Source organism: Magallana gigas, chromosome 6, assembly GCF_963853765.1.
Source record: "Magallana gigas chromosome 6, xbMagGiga1.1, whole genome shotgun sequence".
NCBI lineage: Eukaryota > Metazoa > Mollusca > Bivalvia > Ostreida > Ostreidae > Magallana > Magallana gigas.
Genome location: NC_088858.1, coordinates 33,395,990 through 33,420,833, shown reverse-complemented (window position 1 = coordinate 33,420,833; position 24,844 = coordinate 33,395,990). Strand labels below are relative to the sequence as shown.

General features: G+C 33.1%; 1 protein-coding gene across 2 annotated transcripts in view; it reads right to left on the bottom strand.

The window, feature by feature from the left end:
- Nucleotides 1–370: 370 nt before the first annotated feature.
- The window catches only part of LOC105337457 (sacsin), a 28,776-nt gene continuing 4,302 nt past the window's right edge, over nucleotides 371–24,844 (bottom strand). For both annotated transcript variants that reach the window (XM_066086894.1, XM_066086895.1), the window contains exons 2-9: nucleotides 22,431–22,582; nucleotides 21,221–21,337; nucleotides 20,791–20,938; nucleotides 19,284–20,432; nucleotides 16,445–16,577; nucleotides 15,837–16,120; nucleotides 4,730–15,465; nucleotides 371–2,013 (exon numbers count right to left, since the gene is read on the bottom strand). In XM_066086894.1, coding sequence (XP_065942966.1) covers nucleotides 1,747–2,013; nucleotides 4,730–15,465; nucleotides 15,837–16,120; nucleotides 16,445–16,577; nucleotides 19,284–20,432; nucleotides 20,791–20,938; nucleotides 21,221–21,337; nucleotides 22,431–22,556 — 12,960 coding nt within the window. In that variant the 5' untranslated portion in view covers nucleotides 22,557–22,582 and the 3' untranslated portion in view covers nucleotides 371–1,746. The remainder of the gene's footprint in view (nucleotides 2,014–4,729; nucleotides 15,466–15,836; nucleotides 16,121–16,444; nucleotides 16,578–19,283; nucleotides 20,433–20,790; nucleotides 20,939–21,220; nucleotides 21,338–22,430; nucleotides 22,583–24,844) is intronic.

Here is a 24,844-nt window from a genome sequence, read left to right as displayed (position 1 = left end):
ATAATTCTATATGTTGATCCTTCGTAACCAATGCATATTTCACTTGAGGCCAGCATCATTTTTTCCTATTTTTGATATTCATTCTACATAGTAACACTGTGCAGAGAGATTCTGGTTTTTTTTTTAAAAGTTACTTTATGTAATACTAGTCTTCAAATTGATTACAGAACAAATTCAACATACAATTCAGCTTTATTGTTTGTTATTTACAAAGAATGTTTCTTATATTTGAATTATGAATGAATACTCTTCTAGACTTCAAAAGCTTTTATTTAAAACATGCAGAAAACATAGTTGACAATAATAAATAAATCAACATTTTATTCATTTTGAAATATCAGTGTCATATATATATATATATATATATATATATAGAGAGAGAGAGAGAGAGAGAGAGTAAAAAAGAAAACACGAAAAACGTTCAATATAGCTTAAGCGCTTTCATTTTAAAATCTTCAGAAGCTATATATATATATATATATATATATATATATATATATATATATATATGTATGTATGTATGTATGTGTGTGTGTGTGTGTGTGTGTGAATTGAAATTCGTATAACTTTCCATAAATTATAATAACTTTCAGCTTTTGAAGCATTTGTAATGACAACACATAATGATATTTAAAACCATTATTTTGATCAACTCATTGGGTTATTATCATTGGGCATATTCTTAATATTGGATGATAAAGTTCATGTAAACTAACATGGGCAACAAAACGACAGCTGTGATCAAATCTATCACAAAGCCATTAGGGGTTTATTGGATTTGATCAACCCCGACCGTATTTTATCACCTCATAATACTCAAAAAATGATGATTCCTTATTCCTTAAATAAATTGATATTCACAGTTAATATAATAATGCGACTTATTTCAAATTGTTGCAATTTTCACATAAACGTACTTCAACGATTAAAGCAATACTCAAAGTGATGTAAACAACAACAACAACACGATAAAACAAATGAAGTTAAACATTAAGCTACCAAATACAAGGATAATATAAAAGTTCTATGAACCACGAACAAACAAATGTGAAATAGTGATTAGATTCTAGTAAAATTTATCAACTTTACATTGTGATGAAAATACGCAAATAAAAATTTAAACAATAACAGGTTAGGGTGGTGAAGTTCGTGCTCCCAATGAAGCTTTAGTTCCAATCGATTAAGAAATAATCCAAGCAATAGTCAATATCACAAGTACAAAGAATACATGAAAAACAATGTAAAATTTATTTGTTATAACCACTAGAATTTAAGTTATCACTTAAGACTCTGAACAATGCATCTTTCAGCATCTAAGAATGGGTTAATTCTAATGCCACGATAAGATTTTACGCCACGGCGTTGATTTCTGTCTTGCAATGCTTGTATGAATATCAATAATTTTTAAGAAATAGACCGATCATACTAAGTGGATGTAAATATAGAAAAATATACAAGCAAACGATTGCCTTTTTTATAATGCTGATTTAAAATATTTCACTTTGAATATCTAACATCTTTACTACACAAGGTTTAAACAGTACAGTTTCTTTAAAATAAAAGGAAATTAATCAAATAAAGCTTTCTTATATATACACAATCATTTTATACAACAAATAATTAAAGATTCTAATTGTATAACTCATTCCTCGTTTTATAAAATCTTTTAGTTTAGTTCAAACGGAAAATTATTTTGGTGTTTTGATTCGAGTATGCACAAATAAGGAATATAACTATACTATACTACTACAGAGTCTTATCTACTGTAAAAATGATCTGTTTTGCTAGTTCCATTGCCGTTGTGGCTTGGGATCTGGTAAAGGCCTTTGATGGCAGATGTCCCCCCTCTAGGTACCTCATCCTCTGAAGTCCCCGAGTCAGATTCTGTAACTCTTTAGCCTGGCACCGTAAACCTTCAGGACATGATCGAGCAAGGATGGAAAGGTTTTCAGAAAAAAATACTTTTTTGGAGTCTTCGTTGTACTGCCATGCTATGATGGCTTTTTCTGCTGCCTTTTAAAAAAATGAAGTATATGTTTATTAAAGTATAGACATTTAACTAAAGCATTTTTGTGTTACTTTCGATATCTTAAATGTATGATAGGTATAGTAGATTTTGATGTTTTATCTGAAATGATACCGATTTATCCTAAAAAAATATAGAGACTATAATGTTATAAGCCTGGGAAATCTAGATCTCTTTTGTTCTATCAGTTTAGAATGTCAGTTATTCAATTGTACAATGCAAATAAAGATAAAGATAAATAAAGGCATTTTACAATTGGAAACTTCAAGAAAAAGACCTTTAATCTCTATAATCTAGACACTTAGACCTAGATTGAATATAAACATATATGTTCAGTAATGCCAACGCGGATCCCGTATTTTCCCGTGATCCCTAGATGGTGTTTAAGATAAAAGCAAGTTACACATATGGGAAAAATAAAATCATTTTCTTTTCACCATTTAAGATTTATATCAATACCTATAAAATATTTGTATTTTTTTTAATTTGTTGTCCCTAAGCATAACAACTTATCAAGCAATTTATGTATGAATGGGTGTTTGAAAAATTAGTAATCCGTTTGATTTTATTGTATAAATTAATTACTATGATGAATTTAAAATATGCTACAGATTTTAAGAGGAATCTCTCTCTCTCTCTCTCTTATTCTTATTTTGTAAATAATATGATAAAAATACGACAAAATAATTTACTTGAACATATAAAAATAATTTTTCATTAGTTTAAAATTGAAATTTCATTAAGATAATGTCGGTGTTTGTAAGAACAGACTATATACTTCCACTTAGCAGGCCCCACGTCACACTAGTAGCAGATCACCCAACCCGACGACAACCATCAATATTTTGTTTACACATACTGTATACATATTGTTACGTAATTCCCATATCAACAAAAATTATCGAAATGTAAAAAGTTGTATATCAAAGTTGGTGATATTTGTTTAAACACTGTAGAAAAGGCTAAACTTCTTGGTGTTACCATAGATGAATCTCTTACTTGGTCAAAGTACATTGAAATTTTAAGCAAAACACTTGTTTAAAAAATAGGTATTTCACGTCGTCTCCGTGTTTATGTGTCAAATGCTGCTTTATTAAAAATTTATAATACTGTTATTTTCCTCATTTTAACTCCTGTTGTACAGTTTGGTGTTTAGCCAAAAACAATTGTAAAATGCAAAATTAGGAAAACATTTAAATTACAGAAAAGGGCAGCTACATTTATACTGAGTTAAATCCAGTCAAACTTCCTCTGCTGATATTTTTGGAGTTCTACAATGGATGCCTATTCAGGATTATTTCATATACAGAAAACTTTTGTTAGCTTTTAAAAGTTTAAAGGCCACGACACAAGAATACATGAATGTTTTTAGATACGTAAATCAAGTAAGTTCTAGAAAAACAAGAAGCAGTGTTAGTGGATTGTTATATGTACCAAACTCAAAGACTGAATATTATAAGTGCTCTTTTAGAATATCAACAGCTATTTTATGGAATCAATTGCCAGGTTGTGTTCGAACATAAAACAGCATGGCTTCTTTTAAAACAAAGTATTTACAACAAGATTATTAGGCAGAGTAAATTATATTCTGATATCAAATCAGTGCATGTATATTTATTGATGAGTGTGTATATTTTATCTACACTATTTGTCTATGCGTCTTATACTTATTGTTGTACACAATCATGTTTTAATACAGGAGCACAATGTAAACTAGTATTTTGTTACTAAGTGTGCTATCCTTTCTTAATAAAAGACATTATTATTATCATTATTATTATTACTATCATCATTATCTCTGTTGGTTAACTGATTCATTGCGATATTTTTAGATGTGATTTGGAGATTTCCAAATTCAAATTTCGGGTGTTGAACATTCAACATACTGAACTTTACACGTTTTGCAGATCCCGGTCAAATTTTTTTAGATACACACTATTTGATATTAACATTTTTCATCTACAAGTATACTTAGTTATTCTCTGCGTTCATATCGCTGTGAAATGGTTTACACTGGGATTTATTTTAATGAAATCTAGGTATTTAAGAGCTGACCTAAGTCTAAGGTATGTTGAATACATTCTAATTAAAACGCCAAATATTATACCTTTTTCCAAGAATAAATAATATAGTGTTAATAGCAACCAACTCCATTGATATAAAATGAATAAAAGTTAATATCTAGAAATTTTCGTTATCATATTTCCCTTATTCTTTGTGCGAGAAGAAAATGGGGGAGGTAATCCGCATTAAAGACAAAACAGTTTTCATCTGGGATCGAGTTTACAAAATCGCAATGAAGTTGATGAGATGAGAAGCAGTAACGCCCGTATGCACGGTTTTGCTCGAGTTACCTGTGATAATCAGCGATCAATTTCAACCCACAAGAACTCAACTTAACTAAAATAATTTAATAATTTGTCATTTATTTGAAAATGAAATTTTATTAAGATGTTTTCACCTAAGATCGAACTTGCAAAGCTGTGACGATGTGGGTGAGATGAGAAACTCTACCGCGAGGATGCGCACTTTTACATGTACCCGTATTACTTGTAATAAACCGCGATTAATTTCACACCACGAGGATTCGCGGTAAATACACAAACCGCGTTTACCGTAGTGTAACATTTTCATGTTCCAATGCATTATACATGGCATATGAAGAAAAAAGAATGAATTTCATCATGAATGTAAACTACTTACCAAGTAGCTTGTTAAACACGTCCAGCTGCAATATAATTCTTCTGTATTATCTGAATGCAAAGCAAATCGCATATCATATTTAGCTTCATCGAGCCATTTGTGTGCTGTAAAAGGTTGTGGATCAGGGTGGTAAGTTTCTTGAGGTCGTGGATTCCATGTTGGTGTGTCTCTTGGATAACGCTCCTCGTATTCTTTTTCTTTTTGGTAAAATGTTTCAAATTCATCAAACAAATCATCACTCCATGGATGACTTTTGTTTGAAGGTTCTTTTGTATCGTCTTCATCAATATTTTTATTTTCTTCAAGCATTTTAATAATTTTGCGTATATATTGAAAAATTTTTGTAGCTCTAGGAACATCATTTGGGTTTTTGTCTGGATGCCACCTAAACATAACTCGGCGACAAATATTTCTTCTTTGTTTTTCTGGGAGTGTAAACGCATGTTTTAAACATTCCCTGATTTCTTTGAATATTTCGTTTAGCGCTCTATCATCATATGGCGGAACACTAAATGTGGTATCTTCTGTTCTTTCATGTTCATGAAGAACTTGAACTTGGAAATCCTTAAGTTTTTTTCCATCTTTAGAGTCATTAGCCCTGTTAAATTTGTACAATTCATACACTTTCATTTCCTTTTCTTTCCGTGGTTCAACTTCAACAAGATAAGCTTGCAAAAATGGGAGACTGTTCTCATCAGCAACAGCAGGTAACTTTTCTTTTATAATGGCATACCTATATTCGACAACCCCGCGTTTATTAATTCCAGATAGATATGCCACAAATTCACCAGGTTCAAAGGATATAAATGCATTGTCCAGAATGCTATGCCACCGAATTTCTAGAATATCACCAGGTTTTGGGAGTTGATAAGTGGTATCCTTTTGTGTATTATCCAAGGAAGGAACATTCTTTTCATCCAATAAAGTTTCAATTTTAGCACGACTTTTCAAGTTTAAACAAATCATTGTTAAATCCACGGTTGTCTTGTTGAAATTGCAATCCGTGCATTTTCTAATAGCTCTGCAAATGTTATCCAGATTGTTTTCAATTATCTTTTTAGCATCATTTTCTTCGTCTATGTTTGTGTATATAATACACTTTAAACATCCATCTTCTTCTTTGCAATTAAAATACTTAATACATGGTTGTTTGAAGATGCGTATGTTGTTGTAGCTGTAAATTTTTTCCATCTCAGAAACAAATACCATACGCGTTCGACACAAATTTTCTTTCATTACTCGAATTCTGTCATCTGGCGGTGAGTCTTCTTTATTTTCATGACATTCTTGGCAAACCAATCTCAAAACACCCTCTATAAATTCTTCGCTTCTAAAGAAATCATTTATTTCTCCTGAGGTTTCATTTTCGACGATTTTATTATCCGAAAATTCAACAGCTGTATGGATTATTTTAGAAATGAACTTTGGACGAATTTTCTCTGGGAGAACTTTTATTCCTTTTATAGCAACTTCATCATTGACATCCTCGATTGGTGCCATTATTTGAAAGTATTTTTCTGCATCTTCGAGAACAACTTTAAGAGGCCTACTGTCAATAAAAACTAATGATGCAGCTTCAACTATTTTCTTACTTCGCGATAAAAGAAAGAGAGCCCGGTCATCCGTAATTTTTTCAGACGAGAGACACTTAAAGAAAAATGTCATTGCCCTTTGAGCAGTTCTTAATTCATTAGGGTTCAGTTCGTCACTGCTTGTGTGGATTTGCAGCAAAACATTCGCAAATGTCCTCGCTGAAACTTTCCTGGTAGCTCCAAAACGTTCAAATAGTGTAAAGAAACCAAAAAGTACATCTGGTACAGGCATCAAATGTGGTGTCATCTTGTATTCTTCCTCCAAATGAAGAACAAATCTTGCGCAAGGAAATAGTCGTGGCATTTCAGACAAGAAAACAAATGGAATATTGTGAAATGCCTGTATATCTTCCGAAGACAATTCTTTTTTAGCATTTGCATATTCATAGAATTTTTTCATAATTTTGGAAATCTTCTCCACACCTATTTCCTGAAGACTTTTTTCAGATAGCTCTCCTAGTTTTCTGCAGACTGTTTGAATATGAGTGACGGTTTTTTCTTTTGATGGTTTCTGAACTCCTAGTTTAGATAATTTGAGACCTCTGAATACAGAAGTTACACAGTATGGCAGAACTCTGTATTGAGTCCATGCAGTGTCAAGATATTTAGTCTTTATAGAACCACGGAGAGCTATCAAGTGGTTTGAATTATCAGTTGGAGGAGAACAAATTTTAGTATAGTAAGATTCTATTGTACAAGGTACTATAAACTTGATTTTACTCACTCGTTGAAGAAATTCCAGGGTGTGAAGTGATGATGAGTGTAGCAAATGATGAACAAGACACTTTGATTTCTCCTCAAGTTTTTCCGAAAAACCTTTTCGTCCTTGGGATTCTTGGTGTATTGCAAACTCCAGAAATAAATCTGTTGTTATTTCTGTTTTCATGCCAACTGATATCATGAACGTTTTCCAATCCGAAGAACAAAATGGTTTGGGTGGAAATTTTGAGTGATCTTCGCACATTACAGTCATTAACTCATTAAATGGACTTAAAAAACATGAAGCCACTTTATAAGTTCCATCACCCTTTGGTAGAAATGGTGTCTTTTTCAATGCATTGATTAGGCGTATCTGGGCACTATCGTACATTCCAGATTTCTTCAGTAAATCATCTCTTATGTACTGAAGATGTTTAATTCTGTTTTCTTCTGGTATGTTGTGAAAATATGGAAGAATATGTACAACGTAAACTTCACATATGCTCTGCTCAGTCACATTGAAACGCTCAAAAATACATTTTAATCTTTCATTTTGACGTAGCAATGTTTTGTTCGTCTTTTCAGCCCAATCATTCATTCCGTCTGCAGGAAGTCCTTTGGGAAGGGCTAAAATGTCGCGGTTTTCTTCCAAATTTATCTTGTTACCATGAACTGTCGTGAACAAAGGTAGTTTTCTCAACATAGAAAGACAGTGTTTACTATTTGGCATTTCAAGAAGCTGTTTCAATCCACCTGCAAAATAGTCCAGAAGAGTGTTGCAGTCATTTATATTTAATAGGCTGCAGTCCTCGATCAATTGTTTATGTTCAAGGAGACATTCTAATACATCATAAACGCGTTCCTGAGATGCAACAAGGTTGCGCAGTGGATGTATGATTGGCAATGAATCGTGATCTAAGACGGGCAGTTTCAGTTTTTTCAAAGACAGTTCCATTGTAGTTTGAAATGTTGACAAATCAATGACATGGTTGGCCTTCTCCAATGGATACAACTCATGTGTCACCTCATTTGTTTGTTCGTGAATTAGTACAATGCATTCTTTTGTGGCAGGAATAATACTCCAATGCAAAATAGTATGGAGGATGCGCTTTATTCCAGTTTGATCTCGTATATCTCCTACTTCACCTCTAAGAAAAGTCCACAATTCCTTCAACCACAATTTATTCGGAATGTCTGACTGGCTTGGGTTCCATTGACATATCCTGTGACGAAAAGTACCATCATCAATGTGAAAGGGCAAAAGTTCTACCAATCGTGGAAGATGGAACTCTTCAATGCATCCTAGTCTTTTGTCTTTCAGAAGTTCATGTAGTTCATGATGCAGTAATCTGTTTTTTGATTTTGGTATTAATTTTGAAAATGACGTCAGCAAGACTGGACTGGACGTACTAAAATTCACTAGATTTTCAGTTTCCAATAAACACAACGGTAGTCCATCTATATCATTGATGAAGTTTTCACTTTGCATACAAAATTCAATACAGGACTTCACATGATTAGATGTTTTTAGGGATGACATTGTTAAGTCTATTTGTTCGTTATCTTCAATATGCATTTTGATTTCGCATAACGGCGATTTCAAAAAACTGATAAAACTGTTTGGATCTAATTTGACAATTTCTACTCCTGCATTTTCCATGCTGGCACAGACCCATGATGGGGTATCTACTAGTTTTGCTCCAAGGTCCTTAGCTATTGTAATTATTCCATTATCGTTGTCCTTTGCTTTGTCTACAAAAAGAACATCTCCAATCTCTTCATGCAAAGAAAAGCATGACATTGAAATCTGAATTCGATCAACAAAGTGATAAGACAAAAATATTTGCAAGTTTTTTTTGGATATATATTGGTACACAGCTAACACGAAATTTTTCCAGTAATGGTCACTAGCACTTTGAAAATTTGGGAAAAAACTGTGAAATCTTTCTATTTTGTCTATTGATTCTCGACCACCACTTTTTGTTGAAGAACCTAGACCAAATTTTTCCTGTAAAGCTTCCAGAGCTTTTGCATATATTGGTGCAATGACATGACACAGCAACAAATTGTTCCATTCGGTACGATATGCTTTCTTGTCCTCTTTCCACAATCCTCTTCGAGATTCATTGTCGAGTGCAAAATGACCATTAACATGCATAGTTAATCCAGTTTTACAAGGTAAAGGTAAAAAACAAAAAGCGGATGCTTCTTTTAATGCCCGGGTGTTTGAAGGCATTGCGACTCCACCTTGAGGCAAAAGACCTAGATCATCATCATCAAAGGCCTCCTGAACTGACTCTGGAATCTCGGTATCATTGTTAAATCCAAATGTTTGAATAATGCACCATTGGCTATCATTTTCAGAATTTCTTTTTAAAGTCACATCATACTGTACATCTTTACGATCTGTGTTGAAAATTTCCCTCTCTGTATTAAATTGTGTGACTTTCTCTACTACGTATTCATCAAAAGCTGATTTTTCCTTTTGATGCTTGTCTGATATTACTAATTCAGTAAAATTATTTTCACAAAGTTTACCATTTTCTATGCTTGCTGTTGTAATTTTTTTCACGTTTCTTAGAAAAAGTAATGACTTTGCCATCTCTGACTCAAGATTCTGAAGCAAAGTCTTTACAATTTGTTCCGTCACTATTTTATTTGAAATTTCAGATTGTTCAGCAAAAGTCTTGGTTCGGAGTGGCAATCGAAACACTGTTCCAGGAGATTGAAGCAAAATATTCTCATGGTAACAATGAAAAGCATCGGGAAAAGATTTGCGCAAGTCATTCAATCCAGTGAATCTAGCGCCTGGGGAGTTTTCGTTTGCACCTGGAGCGTATTTGCAATTCGGGTCCATAACACAAAGCGTTTCTTTTTCTTCATTTGGGGAAATTGACAGAAATGAAGGTACATCTGTGATGTGGTAAACTGCATTGAATCCAACACCATATTGTCCAGTTTTTGTTGGATCATCTCCTTTTGATCCTCGCCCTAATTGCTGAATTCCGGAAATATCATCATCGGTAAAATGACTGTTGTTGTAGATCAAAAGAGCAGGTCCCTGAAGGGGATGCCATGTTGCATCAAATGTTTTTTCAGTCCCATATGTGTTGAAATCTGTGATAAACATCACTTCACTGGCTTTTGCATCATCTGCGTTCTGTAGCATTTCTTTTAAAACCGCTTCACTTATCGGATATTGTTTGAGTATTCTTTTGATTCTGCTAGACAATTCTTCTTTCTGTCCAAATGGTCTCAACTGATGAACATAATTTTGCATAAGTGATCCACTTATTTTGGACTGTACTCCCAGTTTTCTAGCATCGGCTTCTCTTATTTTCGGGTTTATGAATTTCAATAGTTTTCCCTTTTGTAGCAATGAGCTGTCATCCAGGCATAAAGTATAAATTGGAGACAAGGTTCCGTTTTCATCTGGTATACAAATATCTTTGTACCTTTCTCGTTGAACGGGCGTTTCAACAACACTGGCGAGTAATTGAACTAAATTGCACGCCAAATCTAATGATCTTTCATCCAATACTCCACTGTACAACTCTGACATTTCTTTCAAAACTGATATAACATCTCCTTCTTCAAAGGTATTTTTCACTCCAATCTTTTTTAAGAAGAATTCGTTTTTCTTCCATAGGATTCGATCTAATCCGTATAACTTTGGACTGCACTTGATAGGTATAGTAAAAGCAGTTTGGTTTGGTTTTACAAAAATATCGTCAATAAATAAACAGGGTACATTCTGAAGACTCTCAATGTCTACTTGAGGATCATTTTTTAAAGCATTGTCTAAATATCCGTATATTTCAGAACAGACTTCTCCAAGCAGTTGTCTAGATGCACCTGGAAGTGATGCAGGACTAACACGTTGGCATATTGTGCTTAGCTGCTTGATCACTGTTGTTAGAGGAACGTCATTCGAGGAAAGAACCCCTATTTTTTGAAGGGCATTTCTGTGATATAAAGAAATTTTAAACGGTGACAAATCAATTATGAGTTTCTCACATCCAACTATGTTTGTACACGTGCCCATGTAAAGATCAGCTGGTTTAGCAAGAGTAATGGTATACTTTTCACTACTATGTTTTGAACATGTTGTAGAAAAAGTAGAGTACTTGCTGTTGCTTTCATCAAGAAACCAAGGAAAGAGCCAGTCGTTTGGTTTTTGTAATGCCGGAAGAAATGTAATGTTTCTTATTCTATTGGCAACTTCACGCTCACATATGGTGCCTTCTTCAATGTACAAAATAATACATTTACATTTCTCAATGCAACATTTTAAACAGCGTTTGGCATCATCTGCAACAGAAGTGGTTCGTTCAATCAAAAGGTCATCAGATATTATATCAACCATCATTCCCAACGATTCAAGCACATCTAGTCTTCGATAACTTTCAAACTCTTTTAGTGGAAATCTTTCATCTTCATCACAAAATAACGATGCTGCTTTTCCATTTTTTTTAATAAGCTCCTGTGGCATTTTCAAAGTTCCATTTGGTAAAGTTGGAATGCATTTCGTTGTTTTTAGCTTTGAGCAGATATGTTTATTTTTTATGTCTAATGCAAATCCAACCAGCATTGTGATCATGTCCGTTGACCAATAGCCATCGTCAATGTTTGCTAAAAATATATCCAAGTAAAAATTTTCCAAGGAAATAATTTTCGACTGAATCTTGTTAGGTAATTTTTCAAACAATTCAATATAGTTGTCAACTATCACTTTTTCAAGGGAAATCAGAAACATTTGTTCATTTTCTCTATAATTTGTTGCTGCCTCTGAAGCAATTTGTCCTATTTTTGAATTTTTCAAATCTGGATCTAAGAAGAAACATTGGCTTAAAGGTAACCACCTTCTCTTTTTACAGAATACTTTGCTGTCTCGCTGAATAATTGAGTCATAAAACGTTCTGTAAAATTCAAAATATAGATTATCTTGGAATTTTTGGTTTAGAATTGGCCATAAATCCTGGTATTGTTCACAAAAAATGTTACTGTCACCAAGATTCTCTATCAAATGGATGTATGCATTGACCACGGCATCAGCAAGCAATGCTTCATTCCAATCGTTCTCAAAATAATTTTTGTCATCTGTTGTTTTTGAAGATAGTTGCCTTCGATTTGAGGATACAGCAAATGACCCATTGATATGCAATGGAAGTGGAGAGTTAACTGGCAATGGTAGGTAACAAAAAATATGACTGTCTTTGTAAAATCCTTTTGGGGTGTTTTTTAGAGATGAACACTTCAGTATACCAGCATCATCCGTCAGATATAATGCTGTGCTTGCCAAAGGCAAAGCAGCCGTGTGAGACATTTGTTCCCCCATTTTCAAGCTGATTGTTGTACCAGATGCCCATGATATAAACCATTTTGCTTCCGAATTTCCATTGATTGAGTCACAAAAAATATGACATTCCTGGGTCATCTCTGTTGAAATGGTCACTATCATAGTCTGTAAAACCTGTTGTGGAATCTTCTTAAAATCCTGTTGGTAATTTTTCATAGCTAATCCAAATGTTGGAAGAATGTGGATATCTTTAGATGAATTTACTTTTCGACAGACACGATGCAAAAGAATAGGTTTGTTAGTAGGACTCTCTTTTGGAAGATGATAAAATTCAATTTCTCTGACATACTGAGTAAACAGAAGCAAATTTCCAGCATTTTCTACAAACAATTTAATCATACTTATAATTTCTTGTTCATTGTATGCCTTGTCACTGATCTCACTATCGACAGCTTGCTCTTTTGTTCTAAATGGAAATCGAAATAGAGTTCCATTTAAAGAAGGTTCTTCTGTATTCAAATTGCATCCAAATATGCCATTAAAAGGCTTGAACTGGTTTTTCATCCTGCGAAGTAATATCTTATTTTTCGTTGTTGTGAGATCTATTTTTAATCCCGGGTTATTTTTCTTAACAGCCTTTCCGATGTATTTTGCATGTGGGTCAAATATCACCATACTAGATCCTGTTATGAAGCTAGGGACATCAGTCAAGTTGTATACAGAGCAAAACCCAAGGCCAAATTTTCCAACCTTGGTTAAATCTTCTGCTTTTGTTGCCCCACTTAGCTTTGTAATGTTCTCTAGATCTTTTTTAGAAAATAGAGCATCATTGAAAGCCCACAATGCTGGTCCATGGCAGGAAATCATATTCTCATCTATAAGTCTTGTTCGACAATCCATGTTTTCTCTTTCATCATATAAAAAACAAACTTTGTTGGCCCTTGCATCATCTGCATTTTGAATTAATTCTTTTGGGACTGCAAAGCCATCTTTGTAATCTTTAAGAAGATTCTTAATGCGCATCGTCAATGGTTCTTTTTGTCCCCATTCCTGAATTCCTTCAGTCTCTGAGAGTAAATTTTCTGTAAGAGAAGGAACACCTAATTTTGCTGCAGTGTCAGACGAAACATCCTCGTGAACAAAATACATCGATTCACCATCCTCTTCTGCCAACTCCTTCAACCATTCGGCATTGCAATAGTTACATTCTTTAGCAACTCGAAACTCAAGCTTTGATTTCTTTGTTGAATGAATTGGTATCGGCACATTCATGTCTTCAATTTCGGGAACAGATTTCAGTTTGTTTAGGATTCTGATTATGATGTCCATATCAAACAAAACACAGTCCATTTCATGAGTATGTTTCTCATACTTGGATTTCAATAAGTGTAAAATAGAAACTAGTGTTTCAGGTGTTTGGTTTTTCTTACAGCCAAAGTGTTCAGCTAAATCTTTTATGTCATTTTTTGTTTCAAATTCTTTGGGCAGCGGCACAATATAGGGCTTAACATCTATATCGTCGGCACCTCTGTTAATGTAGATTTGGTTTGGCTCAACAAAACCATCACCCATCCACATTTTCTTCACTTTGATGTCGTTAACGTACGATGTACAGGTCCTAGCTAGAAATGTATAAATTCGTTTTATTGGAAGAAGATATTCAGACTTGTATTCCTCTCGGTAATTGACAACATATAATGAATGCTGTTGCAAAACTTTTCCCAAACTTGGTTTTCTGTTCAATTCAAGATGGAGGGCAAGCTTCGGAAATTCATCAGATGAAAATACTGGAGCAACATATCCAACTAGATCCAGATATTCACTACTGTAAACCGCTAAAGGCTTGCAAAAGAAATGGTTACATCTGAACCACTCCATATTTGGTAAGGGAGAAGTCGGAGGTTGGAAAGGTCGAACAATTTCCATATCCATCAACATATTTTTCAGACATGCATCTGAGCCTGGTATACAAATGTTTAATAATTCTTCTCTTTCTGTGAGAATTTTGAATACTGCAGATTGCTTCTTTTTAATCTCTACAGTGACGTCGTCATTGATACTACTTTCATGCACTGCCTTGGCCGCATTATATATGTCCCTTGTGGTCAAATCCTGTCGAGATTTTAGTCCAAGCTTTCGCAAGACCTTTATTCCCTTTCGTTGTATGTTTGGTGATGGAAATCGGGATCTGTCAGAAATTAGATAACAAATAACCTCATCTTCGGGATCAAATAACTCTGTCGCTGTCTTTTGCTCATTTGTTTCTGTTGTTACAAATGGTACATTTTGAACAAGCTGAAACATATTGTCACTGATATTGTAAATTTTATTTTCAATTATATATTTCATAACATCCTGTATTTGTTTTTTATTGTAGAGGTTTCCATTCAATATGCATCCAAGAACACAGGAGAATATTTCTGTATCTTGCAATTCATGCGCACCAAGCTCCGTGGCAAAATAGATGATTTGTTTGTCTGAAGTTTTGATGATTTCAGATGGATATAGCACTGGTAAATCCCTTGTCAATAATTTCTTATTTTCCCTTATGCTTACAAACCTTTCTTGGGTTGCAAAAAGTTTTAAAGACTTTAATACTTCCAATGAAGAAGTCCCAAATGTGCAACTTTCTTTGCTGATAAATTGCAGAAAATCAATTTTTTGATCTTCAGTGCTTTGGTTGTTAAACAGCTCGACACTTTCTTCCCAGCTAGATATCTGGCCTAGTAAATTAATAGCATTTACTACATTTGTTAGAGATACAGCAGGAATAAAGTTGTTCAACTGGGGATGCAATGAAATATATTTTGGTAAATCTCTTAAAACTTTTATAGAGAGCATATCCAAACATATTGAAATGTTCTTAGATACACTTCCAACCATGATGTTTTCTCTCATGGCGTGCATCTGATACTCATTTTCATCGACTTTTTCTGGAATAAGGGGAAGATCTTGAAACCTGTCTAGCTTCTGAGAAAACTCATTTACAATGCATTTCCACACCATCCTTAACCATTTGAAATCAACACAGGAATTAGATACTTTCCATCTTATTGGACATTTTCCTCGGCCTATTTTTTTCTGTACCGTTTCTTTAATCAGATGAATGAAAGTGTGCTCTTGTAACTTTCGAATCTGATATATACCTAGAATGTTAATAATGATGCGAACTTTAACAATAAAGATTAAAACAAATTCAATAAGCAATAAATGTCTGGGGTGCAAATATCTAGAAAGACTATCAGTTTAGCAGTTAAATAGTTTCTTTATTTTATGGAAATAAAGCATTGCTCACAGAATTAGCAAATAAAGCTCCATACATTATCAACTACCAATATTGCTTTAACTGTTGGTATTTTTTTCATATTTCATGTTAAGAAGATTTTTGTTAGGCAATAAGATGCTGAATTTGATTTAGATTTGATTTTGAATTATTCATTTCACAAAGTATTATGTATTATGTTTTTAACATTATCCTTTTTAAATAAATCAATATAAAATAAATAATCGCAATTACCTTTTTCAATAATTGATTCAAACATGTCCTCAATATCCGTTGGTAGAGTTGATAACATCCTATCCTCCATTCCAACAAGTAACTCCATCTTTGAAGGGGGTGTCATGAATATCTCACTAGCTTTGGTGTTGCCTCGACAGAATTTGATAAAGCTTCCATTTTGAAGAGGGAGAAGACTTAGACCTTCGATAGATTTGTATTGTCCAGCACTGAGAAGATATCTGATCAGATTGAATTTATCACCATTGCTGCAGGTGGTGTATGCATCCGAGGTTCTCAAAATCCTGTAAATTGTTTATATAATCAGTTGTAAAAGTAATATTAACAAGCAATAAAAATAAAAATTGCCAACAAAAGTCCCGATTTATGAATTATTGACGAACCATGGCAAATCTAATACCCTGGCAGTAGGTAAATGTTAACAATTAATTACAATTATATTTGAAAGAGCATCTTATTAGGAGAGTCCTGGGTTACTTAATCGAATATATTTTGCAAATCGAACGTTAATTTGGTTATTGAAAAGATTTTTCTTCAAAACGCAAAGTAATTGATTAATGAATAAAAAATTAATCTTAAAATTAAACATGAGTGCTGTGTGTGAAGACCTGTTGATAAACTCTGGTGTAACTTCTTGTTGTCCTTGCAGCTTCATTGTCTCCCATACATGATCATCCACCTCCACAGTATTTTGATGATACATTTCAAGTATTTTTCTAACAGTTGACTCCACTCCATGGTCTAAAAATAAATATTTTCCAATCATAAGTTTGATAAACCTATCATAAGATATTGTTATTTTTCATTTCTATTGTTAAGAAGTTAGGTTTATTCATTTTTTAGACTGCTGAAATATCTTATTCCAGCAAATGAGATATGATTTTATAATACACTATTCAAATGTTTGAAAATACGATTTAAAAAAGCGCTAATCATTACAATCATGGCATATAGTTTGACATATGAACAAGAGCATTATGTATGGAGGCATAGTTATGATTAAAACTTACATTTTGTTTGAACAGCTACTTACTGTATAAGTGGGTTATTTACGCGTGGGGGAAATTTACACTAGTTACGCGGTAAGATTAAAACCGCGCAAATGCCCCTGCGCGTATGGTAAAACAATGACAACTTCAGAGTAGTAAAACACGCTTCCGCGAATTATTAACCCGGGTATTGTTTGACCATAGAAAACGCGTAAATAACCACTTTTACAGTATAAAAAAGTATGTTATTGAGAAATGTTTTCATTTTAAAATTAATATGTACACAAAACAAAGCAAAAAAAAAACCAGCAAAATTATTGTATTACATATTTAACCATACATCTTTGTTTTAATCTTCCATTTTATTCTTTTTTTTCTCAATTACTGCCAAAGTAAAATGATCAACTACATGTACATGTATGTTTCGTGTTATACATTTCTTGACAATGTATGTCTCAACTAAATTTCGGTGTCTCTTCGTAAGTTATCATTTAAAAGAAAGTTGTTAGATAAAATCATGGTCATATTTCAGTGAATACATATACACATGTAACCAATTGTTACCTGCAACTGGGAATAGTTTTATGAATCAATCAATATGTTTATCATTTAACCAGTGAGTTTTCAAAATACAAGTGGTTTTAATGTGCTGGGACGTCAATAAAGGGAAAAGGTTTTTAATGTTTTCGAAAATATTAAAAACAAGAGGCCAATTGACCTTAACGGTCACCTGAGTAGCATATATCCAATACACAAACTTGTCATGGAGTCTCATATATGCATTTAATTAATTAGGTTTCATACTGGAGTAGAAAAATTATAAATTTGTAATGACAACCACATTTAATTCAAAAAGAACTGTGAAACCTATAATTTTGGTGAAAAACTAAAATATCTGGTCTACAAAATAATGAATTTAGTTTTCCTTTCAGGTGTGTGGGAGTAAAGAAGATAATTTTTTAACGTTATATGCATTAGCATCTATACATCCATTTTGGCCCTGCCCTAGAGTCAAAACCCATACCCCAGGGGACATGAAAATTAAAATTTCAGTAGAGGACTTCCTGGTAAACATAATTATTAGTCGGTTTTTTTATACAGATGTGTGAGAATAGAGAAGAAGATTTTTAAACATTATATGCATTAACAATTTATTGCCATATTGCCCCCCCCCCCCCCTTCATGTCCTGAACCCCTGACCCAGGGGCCATGAATTTCACAATTTAGGTAAAGGAGATTGTGGATATCATAACCATGTATTCAGTTTTTTGCCCACATGTGTGGGAGTAGAGAAGAAGATTTTTTAAGATTTAAATCATTTTTACTATATGGCCATATCGGCCCCACCCTAGAGCCTGAACACCTAACAAAGGGGTCATGAATTTCACAATTAAAGTAGAGGGCTTCATGGACATCATAACCATACATTTAGTTTTTAACAAATATATATGGGAGTAGAGAAGAAGATTTTCTAAGATTTAATACATTTTTACTATTTGGCCATATTGGCCCCACCCTAGAGCCAGAACCCCTGACCCAGGGGTCATGAATTTCACAATTTAGGTAGAGGGCTTCATGGACATCATAATCATGCATTTAGTATTTAACAAATATATATGAGAGTAGAGAAGAAGATTTTCTAAGATTTAATACATTTTTACTACATGGCCATATTGGCCCAACCCGAAAGCCTGAACCCCTGACCGAGGGGTCATGAATTTCACAATTTAGGTTGAGGGCTTCATGGACATCATTATCATGCATTTAGTTTTTAACAAATATATATGATAGTAGAGAAGAAGATTTTCTAAGATTTAATACATTTTTACTATTTGGCCATATTGGCCCCACCCTAGAGCCAGAACCCCTGACCCAGGGGCCATAAATTTCACAATTTTGGTAGAGGGCCTCATGGACATCATAACCATGCCTTCAGTTTTTTCCTCACTTGTGTGGAAGTAGAGAAGAAGATTTTTGAAAATTTGGCTTTTTTTGCATATTTGGCCCCGCCCGTGGCACCCCAGGGGTGGTAGAGCCATAAATTTCACAATTTAGATTCTTCTTACCATAGAGATGCTTCACACCAAAAATGGTAACGATTGGCCTGGTAGTTTTCAAGAAGAAGTTAAAAATGTAAAATTGTTAACGCACGACGCACGACACACAACGCACGACGACGGACGAAGACCAATTGCAATAGGTCACCTGAGTGACTCAGGTGACCTAAAAAAACCACTCATCCAAAATGTATGCCCCGTTTGGTTGAAAATGATACTAGAGAACGCTCTTAACATAAAGGGTGTACGCAAAGGGGACAACAACCATGAATTTCAAGCTCATTTTGTTAAGAAGCACTTGGGTTCAGCTCAACTGAACTGATATGCGATAAACGTTTGATTACGTTTATTCGATTCAATTTCTCATCTGAAAAACGTTTTAGTTTTATAATACATTATACCTGAGAGTGGGATCTTTTTTGGTCTCAAAAACACAGCCTGCTTCTTTTGGATCCACTTTCCACCATCGTTGATGGTAAAGAAGATTGGAGTATTTTTCAGTTTTTCTACCAAAGGAGGAATAAGAATCTTCCAATGTTCATCAACTACATTTGCATTCGGAATACAGTGTGACACAGTTGTTGCATGTACTTTCAAGTCTTTATACTTTGAACTTTCTTCTATCAATTCTTGTAAAAAACAAGAGTAAAGTTCTGATAAAACTTCAATAACAAGTGCTTGGTTCCACTGGATGGACTTATCTGTGTGGGTATGATTACGTATCTGGTCAGCGGTCGGCCATTTCACAAACCGTCTGCTTTGACTAAGGGCAAAAAATCCATTGACATGAATTGGCAATCCGCTAATGCTTTTCTCTGTTAATGGAAGTGGCAAAAAGCAGAAAACATGGCCTTGCAAATCCAAAGGAGAATTCATATCCATCGCTAAACCTACATAGGGACTGTAAGACAGAGAGTCATCATTGGAAAGTTTTTGCAATTTGGAGGACATGTTGTTTTTTCCTTGTAACATATTCATCACCTTCCACATTCTTTTCGACACAATCAAACCATCATCTTCCACACAGGTTTTCAGGTAATAACTATTCATTATTGCTTTTGATGGTAAGTCATTTCGTAAACCTAAAATCTTTGATCGCAAGTCATTTCTGGCGGACTGTACTGCTTCAATGGTAGTCTCGTCTATATGAACAGAAAATATCTTTTCACCTATGTCTCCTGTCTTTGATTCATTTTCTTCTCGAAGTAAAGTGATACTTTCAAGGCATTTTAAAAAGAGCAATGATACTGGGGCCTCATCCTTGAATGACATAAACAGGTCATCCACTTTGGATTTGTCATAAATGTTGTCCGAAAGATCTGTTTCCTCTTGGCGCAGAGGAAATCTAAATATGGTTCCTTGAAAGTGTCCACTTTCTAGAGTATTTTGATCAAACCCAAACACTCCTGAGAAAGTCTTAAGGCAGTCTTCTATATTCATTTTCTTGTATCTGTGAAGTTTCTTCAGTTTCATGGTCTGACAGACCTTTGAGGAATCTTGATGTGGGTCCAATACTAGAAGCTGGTCTCCACTTATGATAACTGGATAATCTTGAAAAATACAGTCGAGTAACAATATAATAATTGCAGCGACAATTTATTCTTTATTATCAAATTATTAAAAATGTATAAAATCAGCATGGTTTTTAAAATAAATTCACAAACAAACTTGCAAGCGACCTTTTTATTATTGCTATTAATAGATATTTTGATATCCCTCTGACATTGTTATTTTTTATGTCAAACAGTCAACAGTTTTAGTTGTTTTATTTCACATGTTGGATTCCTATCCAGAGACAATTATATCATTAAAAAGAATAACCCATTAATTCATATGAAGTACATGTGCATGTATAACATGTAATAAATGCATGCCTGATGTGCAGCACATAGTAATGTTGCAAGTTACCTGTTATATGAAAGACAGATTTGAATCCAAGACCAAATCGTCCAACTTTGGTCTTGTCAAACTCTTTTATGCTGCTGTATAACATCTTTATTCCTTTCCAGTCATCTTCAGTGAACTCTGCGTTGTTATGAACTACGAGTGCAGGTCCCTTCAGAGAAATTTTACATTCAATTCTTTATCTAACATTTTATGTATCAACTAAACATCAAGAAAAGTTTTAGATTCCAACATGCAAACGATTTATAAGCATGTTCAAAAATTGATCGACTAAATGATTTGCATTTATTTCTCTGTTAATTCGGGGATGGGGCGATAGTTAGCATTGTCACTCATGATTGGAATTTCTTTAAAAATTATAAATTGTTTTTTTCTCTGGCTCATTCTCCTGGAAAACGTTTTTTATACAATTACAAAACACTTGTCAATTTACCTTGAAATACTTTCTAAACGGAGCTTTCTTTGTTGAAGGTTCTTGCACTGCTGGTCTGGCATCATAAAGAATCTTCATCTCCGAGGCGCCAGCATCCTCTGCATTTTGGATGATTTCCTGTTTAAAATATAAAGTAAAATAAGTCAGATAAGAATATTTGTTCCAGAAACTCCAAATGACCAACTTATACAACAATATCAAAACATAAGTAGTAGTAGTAGTAGTAGTGTATTGAGCTTCCGGATGACTGTTTAATTGCATAATTACTCTCAACAGCAGCTATGTTGATTTTAGAATTCCTTCTTAGATTATTGAATTTCTTATTATGAGAAGCAGAATTTTAAATCAACTAAACACAAGTATACACAAACCCTAGCTAGGATATCGAATTGCTTATTTTTTTCAGTATACTTTTTTCATAAATCAAGTACTGGCACTATCTATGAAATTAATCGTTGTAATTGATTTAATCTTCAATTACACATCTGACATTGGACCTGATTATTTGCAATGGCCTTGATTTTTAAGGCAACAAAGAATTTCGTTTCTAGTTTGTATAATTATCTATAAAGGGTCTTGGACACCATTTGACATCAACATTTTTATCTTTATTTTTTATGTATAAAATGGTAACCTGCATTTTAAATGATTGACCGAAATATTGAATGTTAAAGTCAAGTTACAAGCGAGATACAGAGTAAGAATTTGTTAATATGTAAACAAAGCTCGAGTCTTATAATTGTTTACAAAAAATGTAATGTAGAGAATTACTATTTCTTAGACAAAATGACATGTAAAAAACAATTTAAACTAATTCAATATTTTCATAAATACTATTATCAACAAAAGAAAGATACATTAGATTGAAATTTACACCAATACAACACATATAAAAAATGACAATATTCGAGCTTTGTTTACAAAACAAAGAATTATGAACTCTGTATCTTGCTTATGACTTGATATTTGACTTTTAAATTTTGACATAGCATTATAAACTTTTATATTCATCAGTATAAGCATTGAAAATGGAAAAATAAATTTAAAAATTTTATGTCAAATCGTGTCCAAGTCCCTTTAAAAGGAACTGAAGTTTAAGGAAATTCCAAACCGGCGGTAATTAAAACAAACATGCATATAATATTCCACATGCATTTGGTTCTAAACGACAAAGAATTATAACCACCTTCATAATATAGTTGTACAATACCTTAAGAATTTGTCCATCATCGGGATATTCACTCAGAATAGTTTGCAACTGTTTAATGAGAGGGGGTTGTATCATCCCCGAGTATTCGATCTCATCATCAGAATCGGAATTTACGTCGTCCGCCATCTTTACAATGCACTCAGAGACTCAACCTGCAAATAATGAAGTGCTTTTGATAGAAACATTCATTCAAAACATATGGCATAAAACGGATGTTCCTGTAGTTTTCAATCGTTTGTAAAATAATTATGATAATGCATTCATATATATATATATATATATATATATATATATATATATATATATATATATATATATATATAATATATATATATATATATATATATTATATATATATATATATATATATATATATATATATATATATATATATATATATATATATATACATGTATATGTAGGGGTCAATCGCTTCTGCACTGGCTACCACCATAATATTATACGTATACACGATAACTTACACCACTTTAAAGGAGCACACTAAATATGTCAACGGAATTTATACGTACATAAAGAATGCGTCTACAATCATCTCAACATAATAATTATTCGACGTATAATGAAACATTGTTTCAATGAAACAATTCCACTCGGTATGACACGTTGTGCATTTCCAGACGTGACAATCAAGTGAAGTGTGTTGATAATCAAATTTTTCCGAATGGAGGTCATGAACAAAATACTGTATCAACATCAATAGCATGAGACATGCCCTTATCAAATTAACAATTTTCATTCGATATTCAACTTCTACTATCTAAAAGTTTAATAAAGTACTGGTGCTTAGTGCATGTGTTTTACCACAAATTTTTTTCAGAAAGAAATTTGTGCAAGTTGAAATATATACATCTTTGCTTTTTCAATCAAACAGATTTAATAATGACAGCAGTACTTTTTAATTACATATTAAGCATTAATAAAATGAAAAGCGGAAAATATATCGTTTTACGTAAATGCTCAGAGGGGCTTCTCGGTGTAAAAGATGTAAATTTTGAACATGAAACATATTAGTCAAAAGAATTCCAGTGCATTCATTTCTGAGTAATGGCTAACGTAACCAATAACTCATCCGATGAATAAAGGAAACTGTGATCCGTTCTATGATGAACTGGGTTTCGCAGAAATAAAACTCTTTAAAGTAGTAAAGAATTGGAGAATAGGGAATATAGAGTTCACCGTACAGGCTTATATGGTGAAAAAAGAACTTATTGCTGGGTTACCAAACACCTTTGTTGAAACCTTGGGTGGAGATATTTCATTTGATGTCATTAAATTATCAAGTACATAGATAAAACCTTAAAATCTTAAATCATTTAAGTTGTTAATTGAAAGAAAGGTGAAGAGGAACCTAAGAGAGATGTAAATCAGGTACAATGATAATTTGTCATAAAAACTCTCTATATACTTGTAGAATGAAACACGTCAAATAAAGCGTATAACATAATACTGCTGGTTTGACGTTAAAAGTGTTCATGATTTTGGTCGAAAATTATATTTCTGATCTTAATGTTTACAATGATTTACTAAGGCATTATCAATAGGCAACCAAAATTTGAATGTCCTATTACAGAGCATGTAATTCTTTTGCTGTGTAAACAAAACTTTTGATAACATTTTGAATGCTGAAGTAAAATCCCAGTTTTGGACCTGAAATGAATGTGTTAAACGTTAGGAACTGTTTATTTTTGCTTAAAATGAATAAAGAGATAGACAAATTAGCTTGAAAAAGATTTAACTGGTAAATTGAACCTATGTAAACAAAAACAGGGCACGAGTCTTGTTTACGAGGAATTGTGAGCACTTAATCTTACTCTCCGACTGGTTCTCAAAGAATACTTAGTCTACATAGTATAAAACTTTATTCCTTCGTTATCCATATGAAATGTTCACAGTATGGTCACCTGTTCATTTAAATTGCAGTGGGCGTTCAAAACAATATCAGGATTTATGGATCACCATGTAATATCAAAAACAAAAGGTAGTGTGTAAGTGATATATTTGAGATAATCTGCATTAGTTACATTATTTTTTGCTACCAGGTAATGCAGAGTATGTAATATTTTCTATTGTCAAATTTTCTCTTAATATATTGCAAAAATAAAACAGATTCTTAATACGCAGTTCCTTGAGTATGAATGAAAACCGTTAGCATTTTTTTGCTCAATTAAACAATTAGTCTTACTTGTATCTTACTTGCATGCTTATAGAGATCAAACAGTTCCAATAAATAATTTTAAAAATTTCAGAATGAGAATTTTTATTTGCATATTTGTACAATAACTCTTCTTATCTCCTATTAACTCTTGTCCAATTTGTCAACCATTAAAGACCTACAAGCAATTAGTTTGCTGTCACCGCGCGCTTTGTTGAACAAGATTATAGATAGGATTATT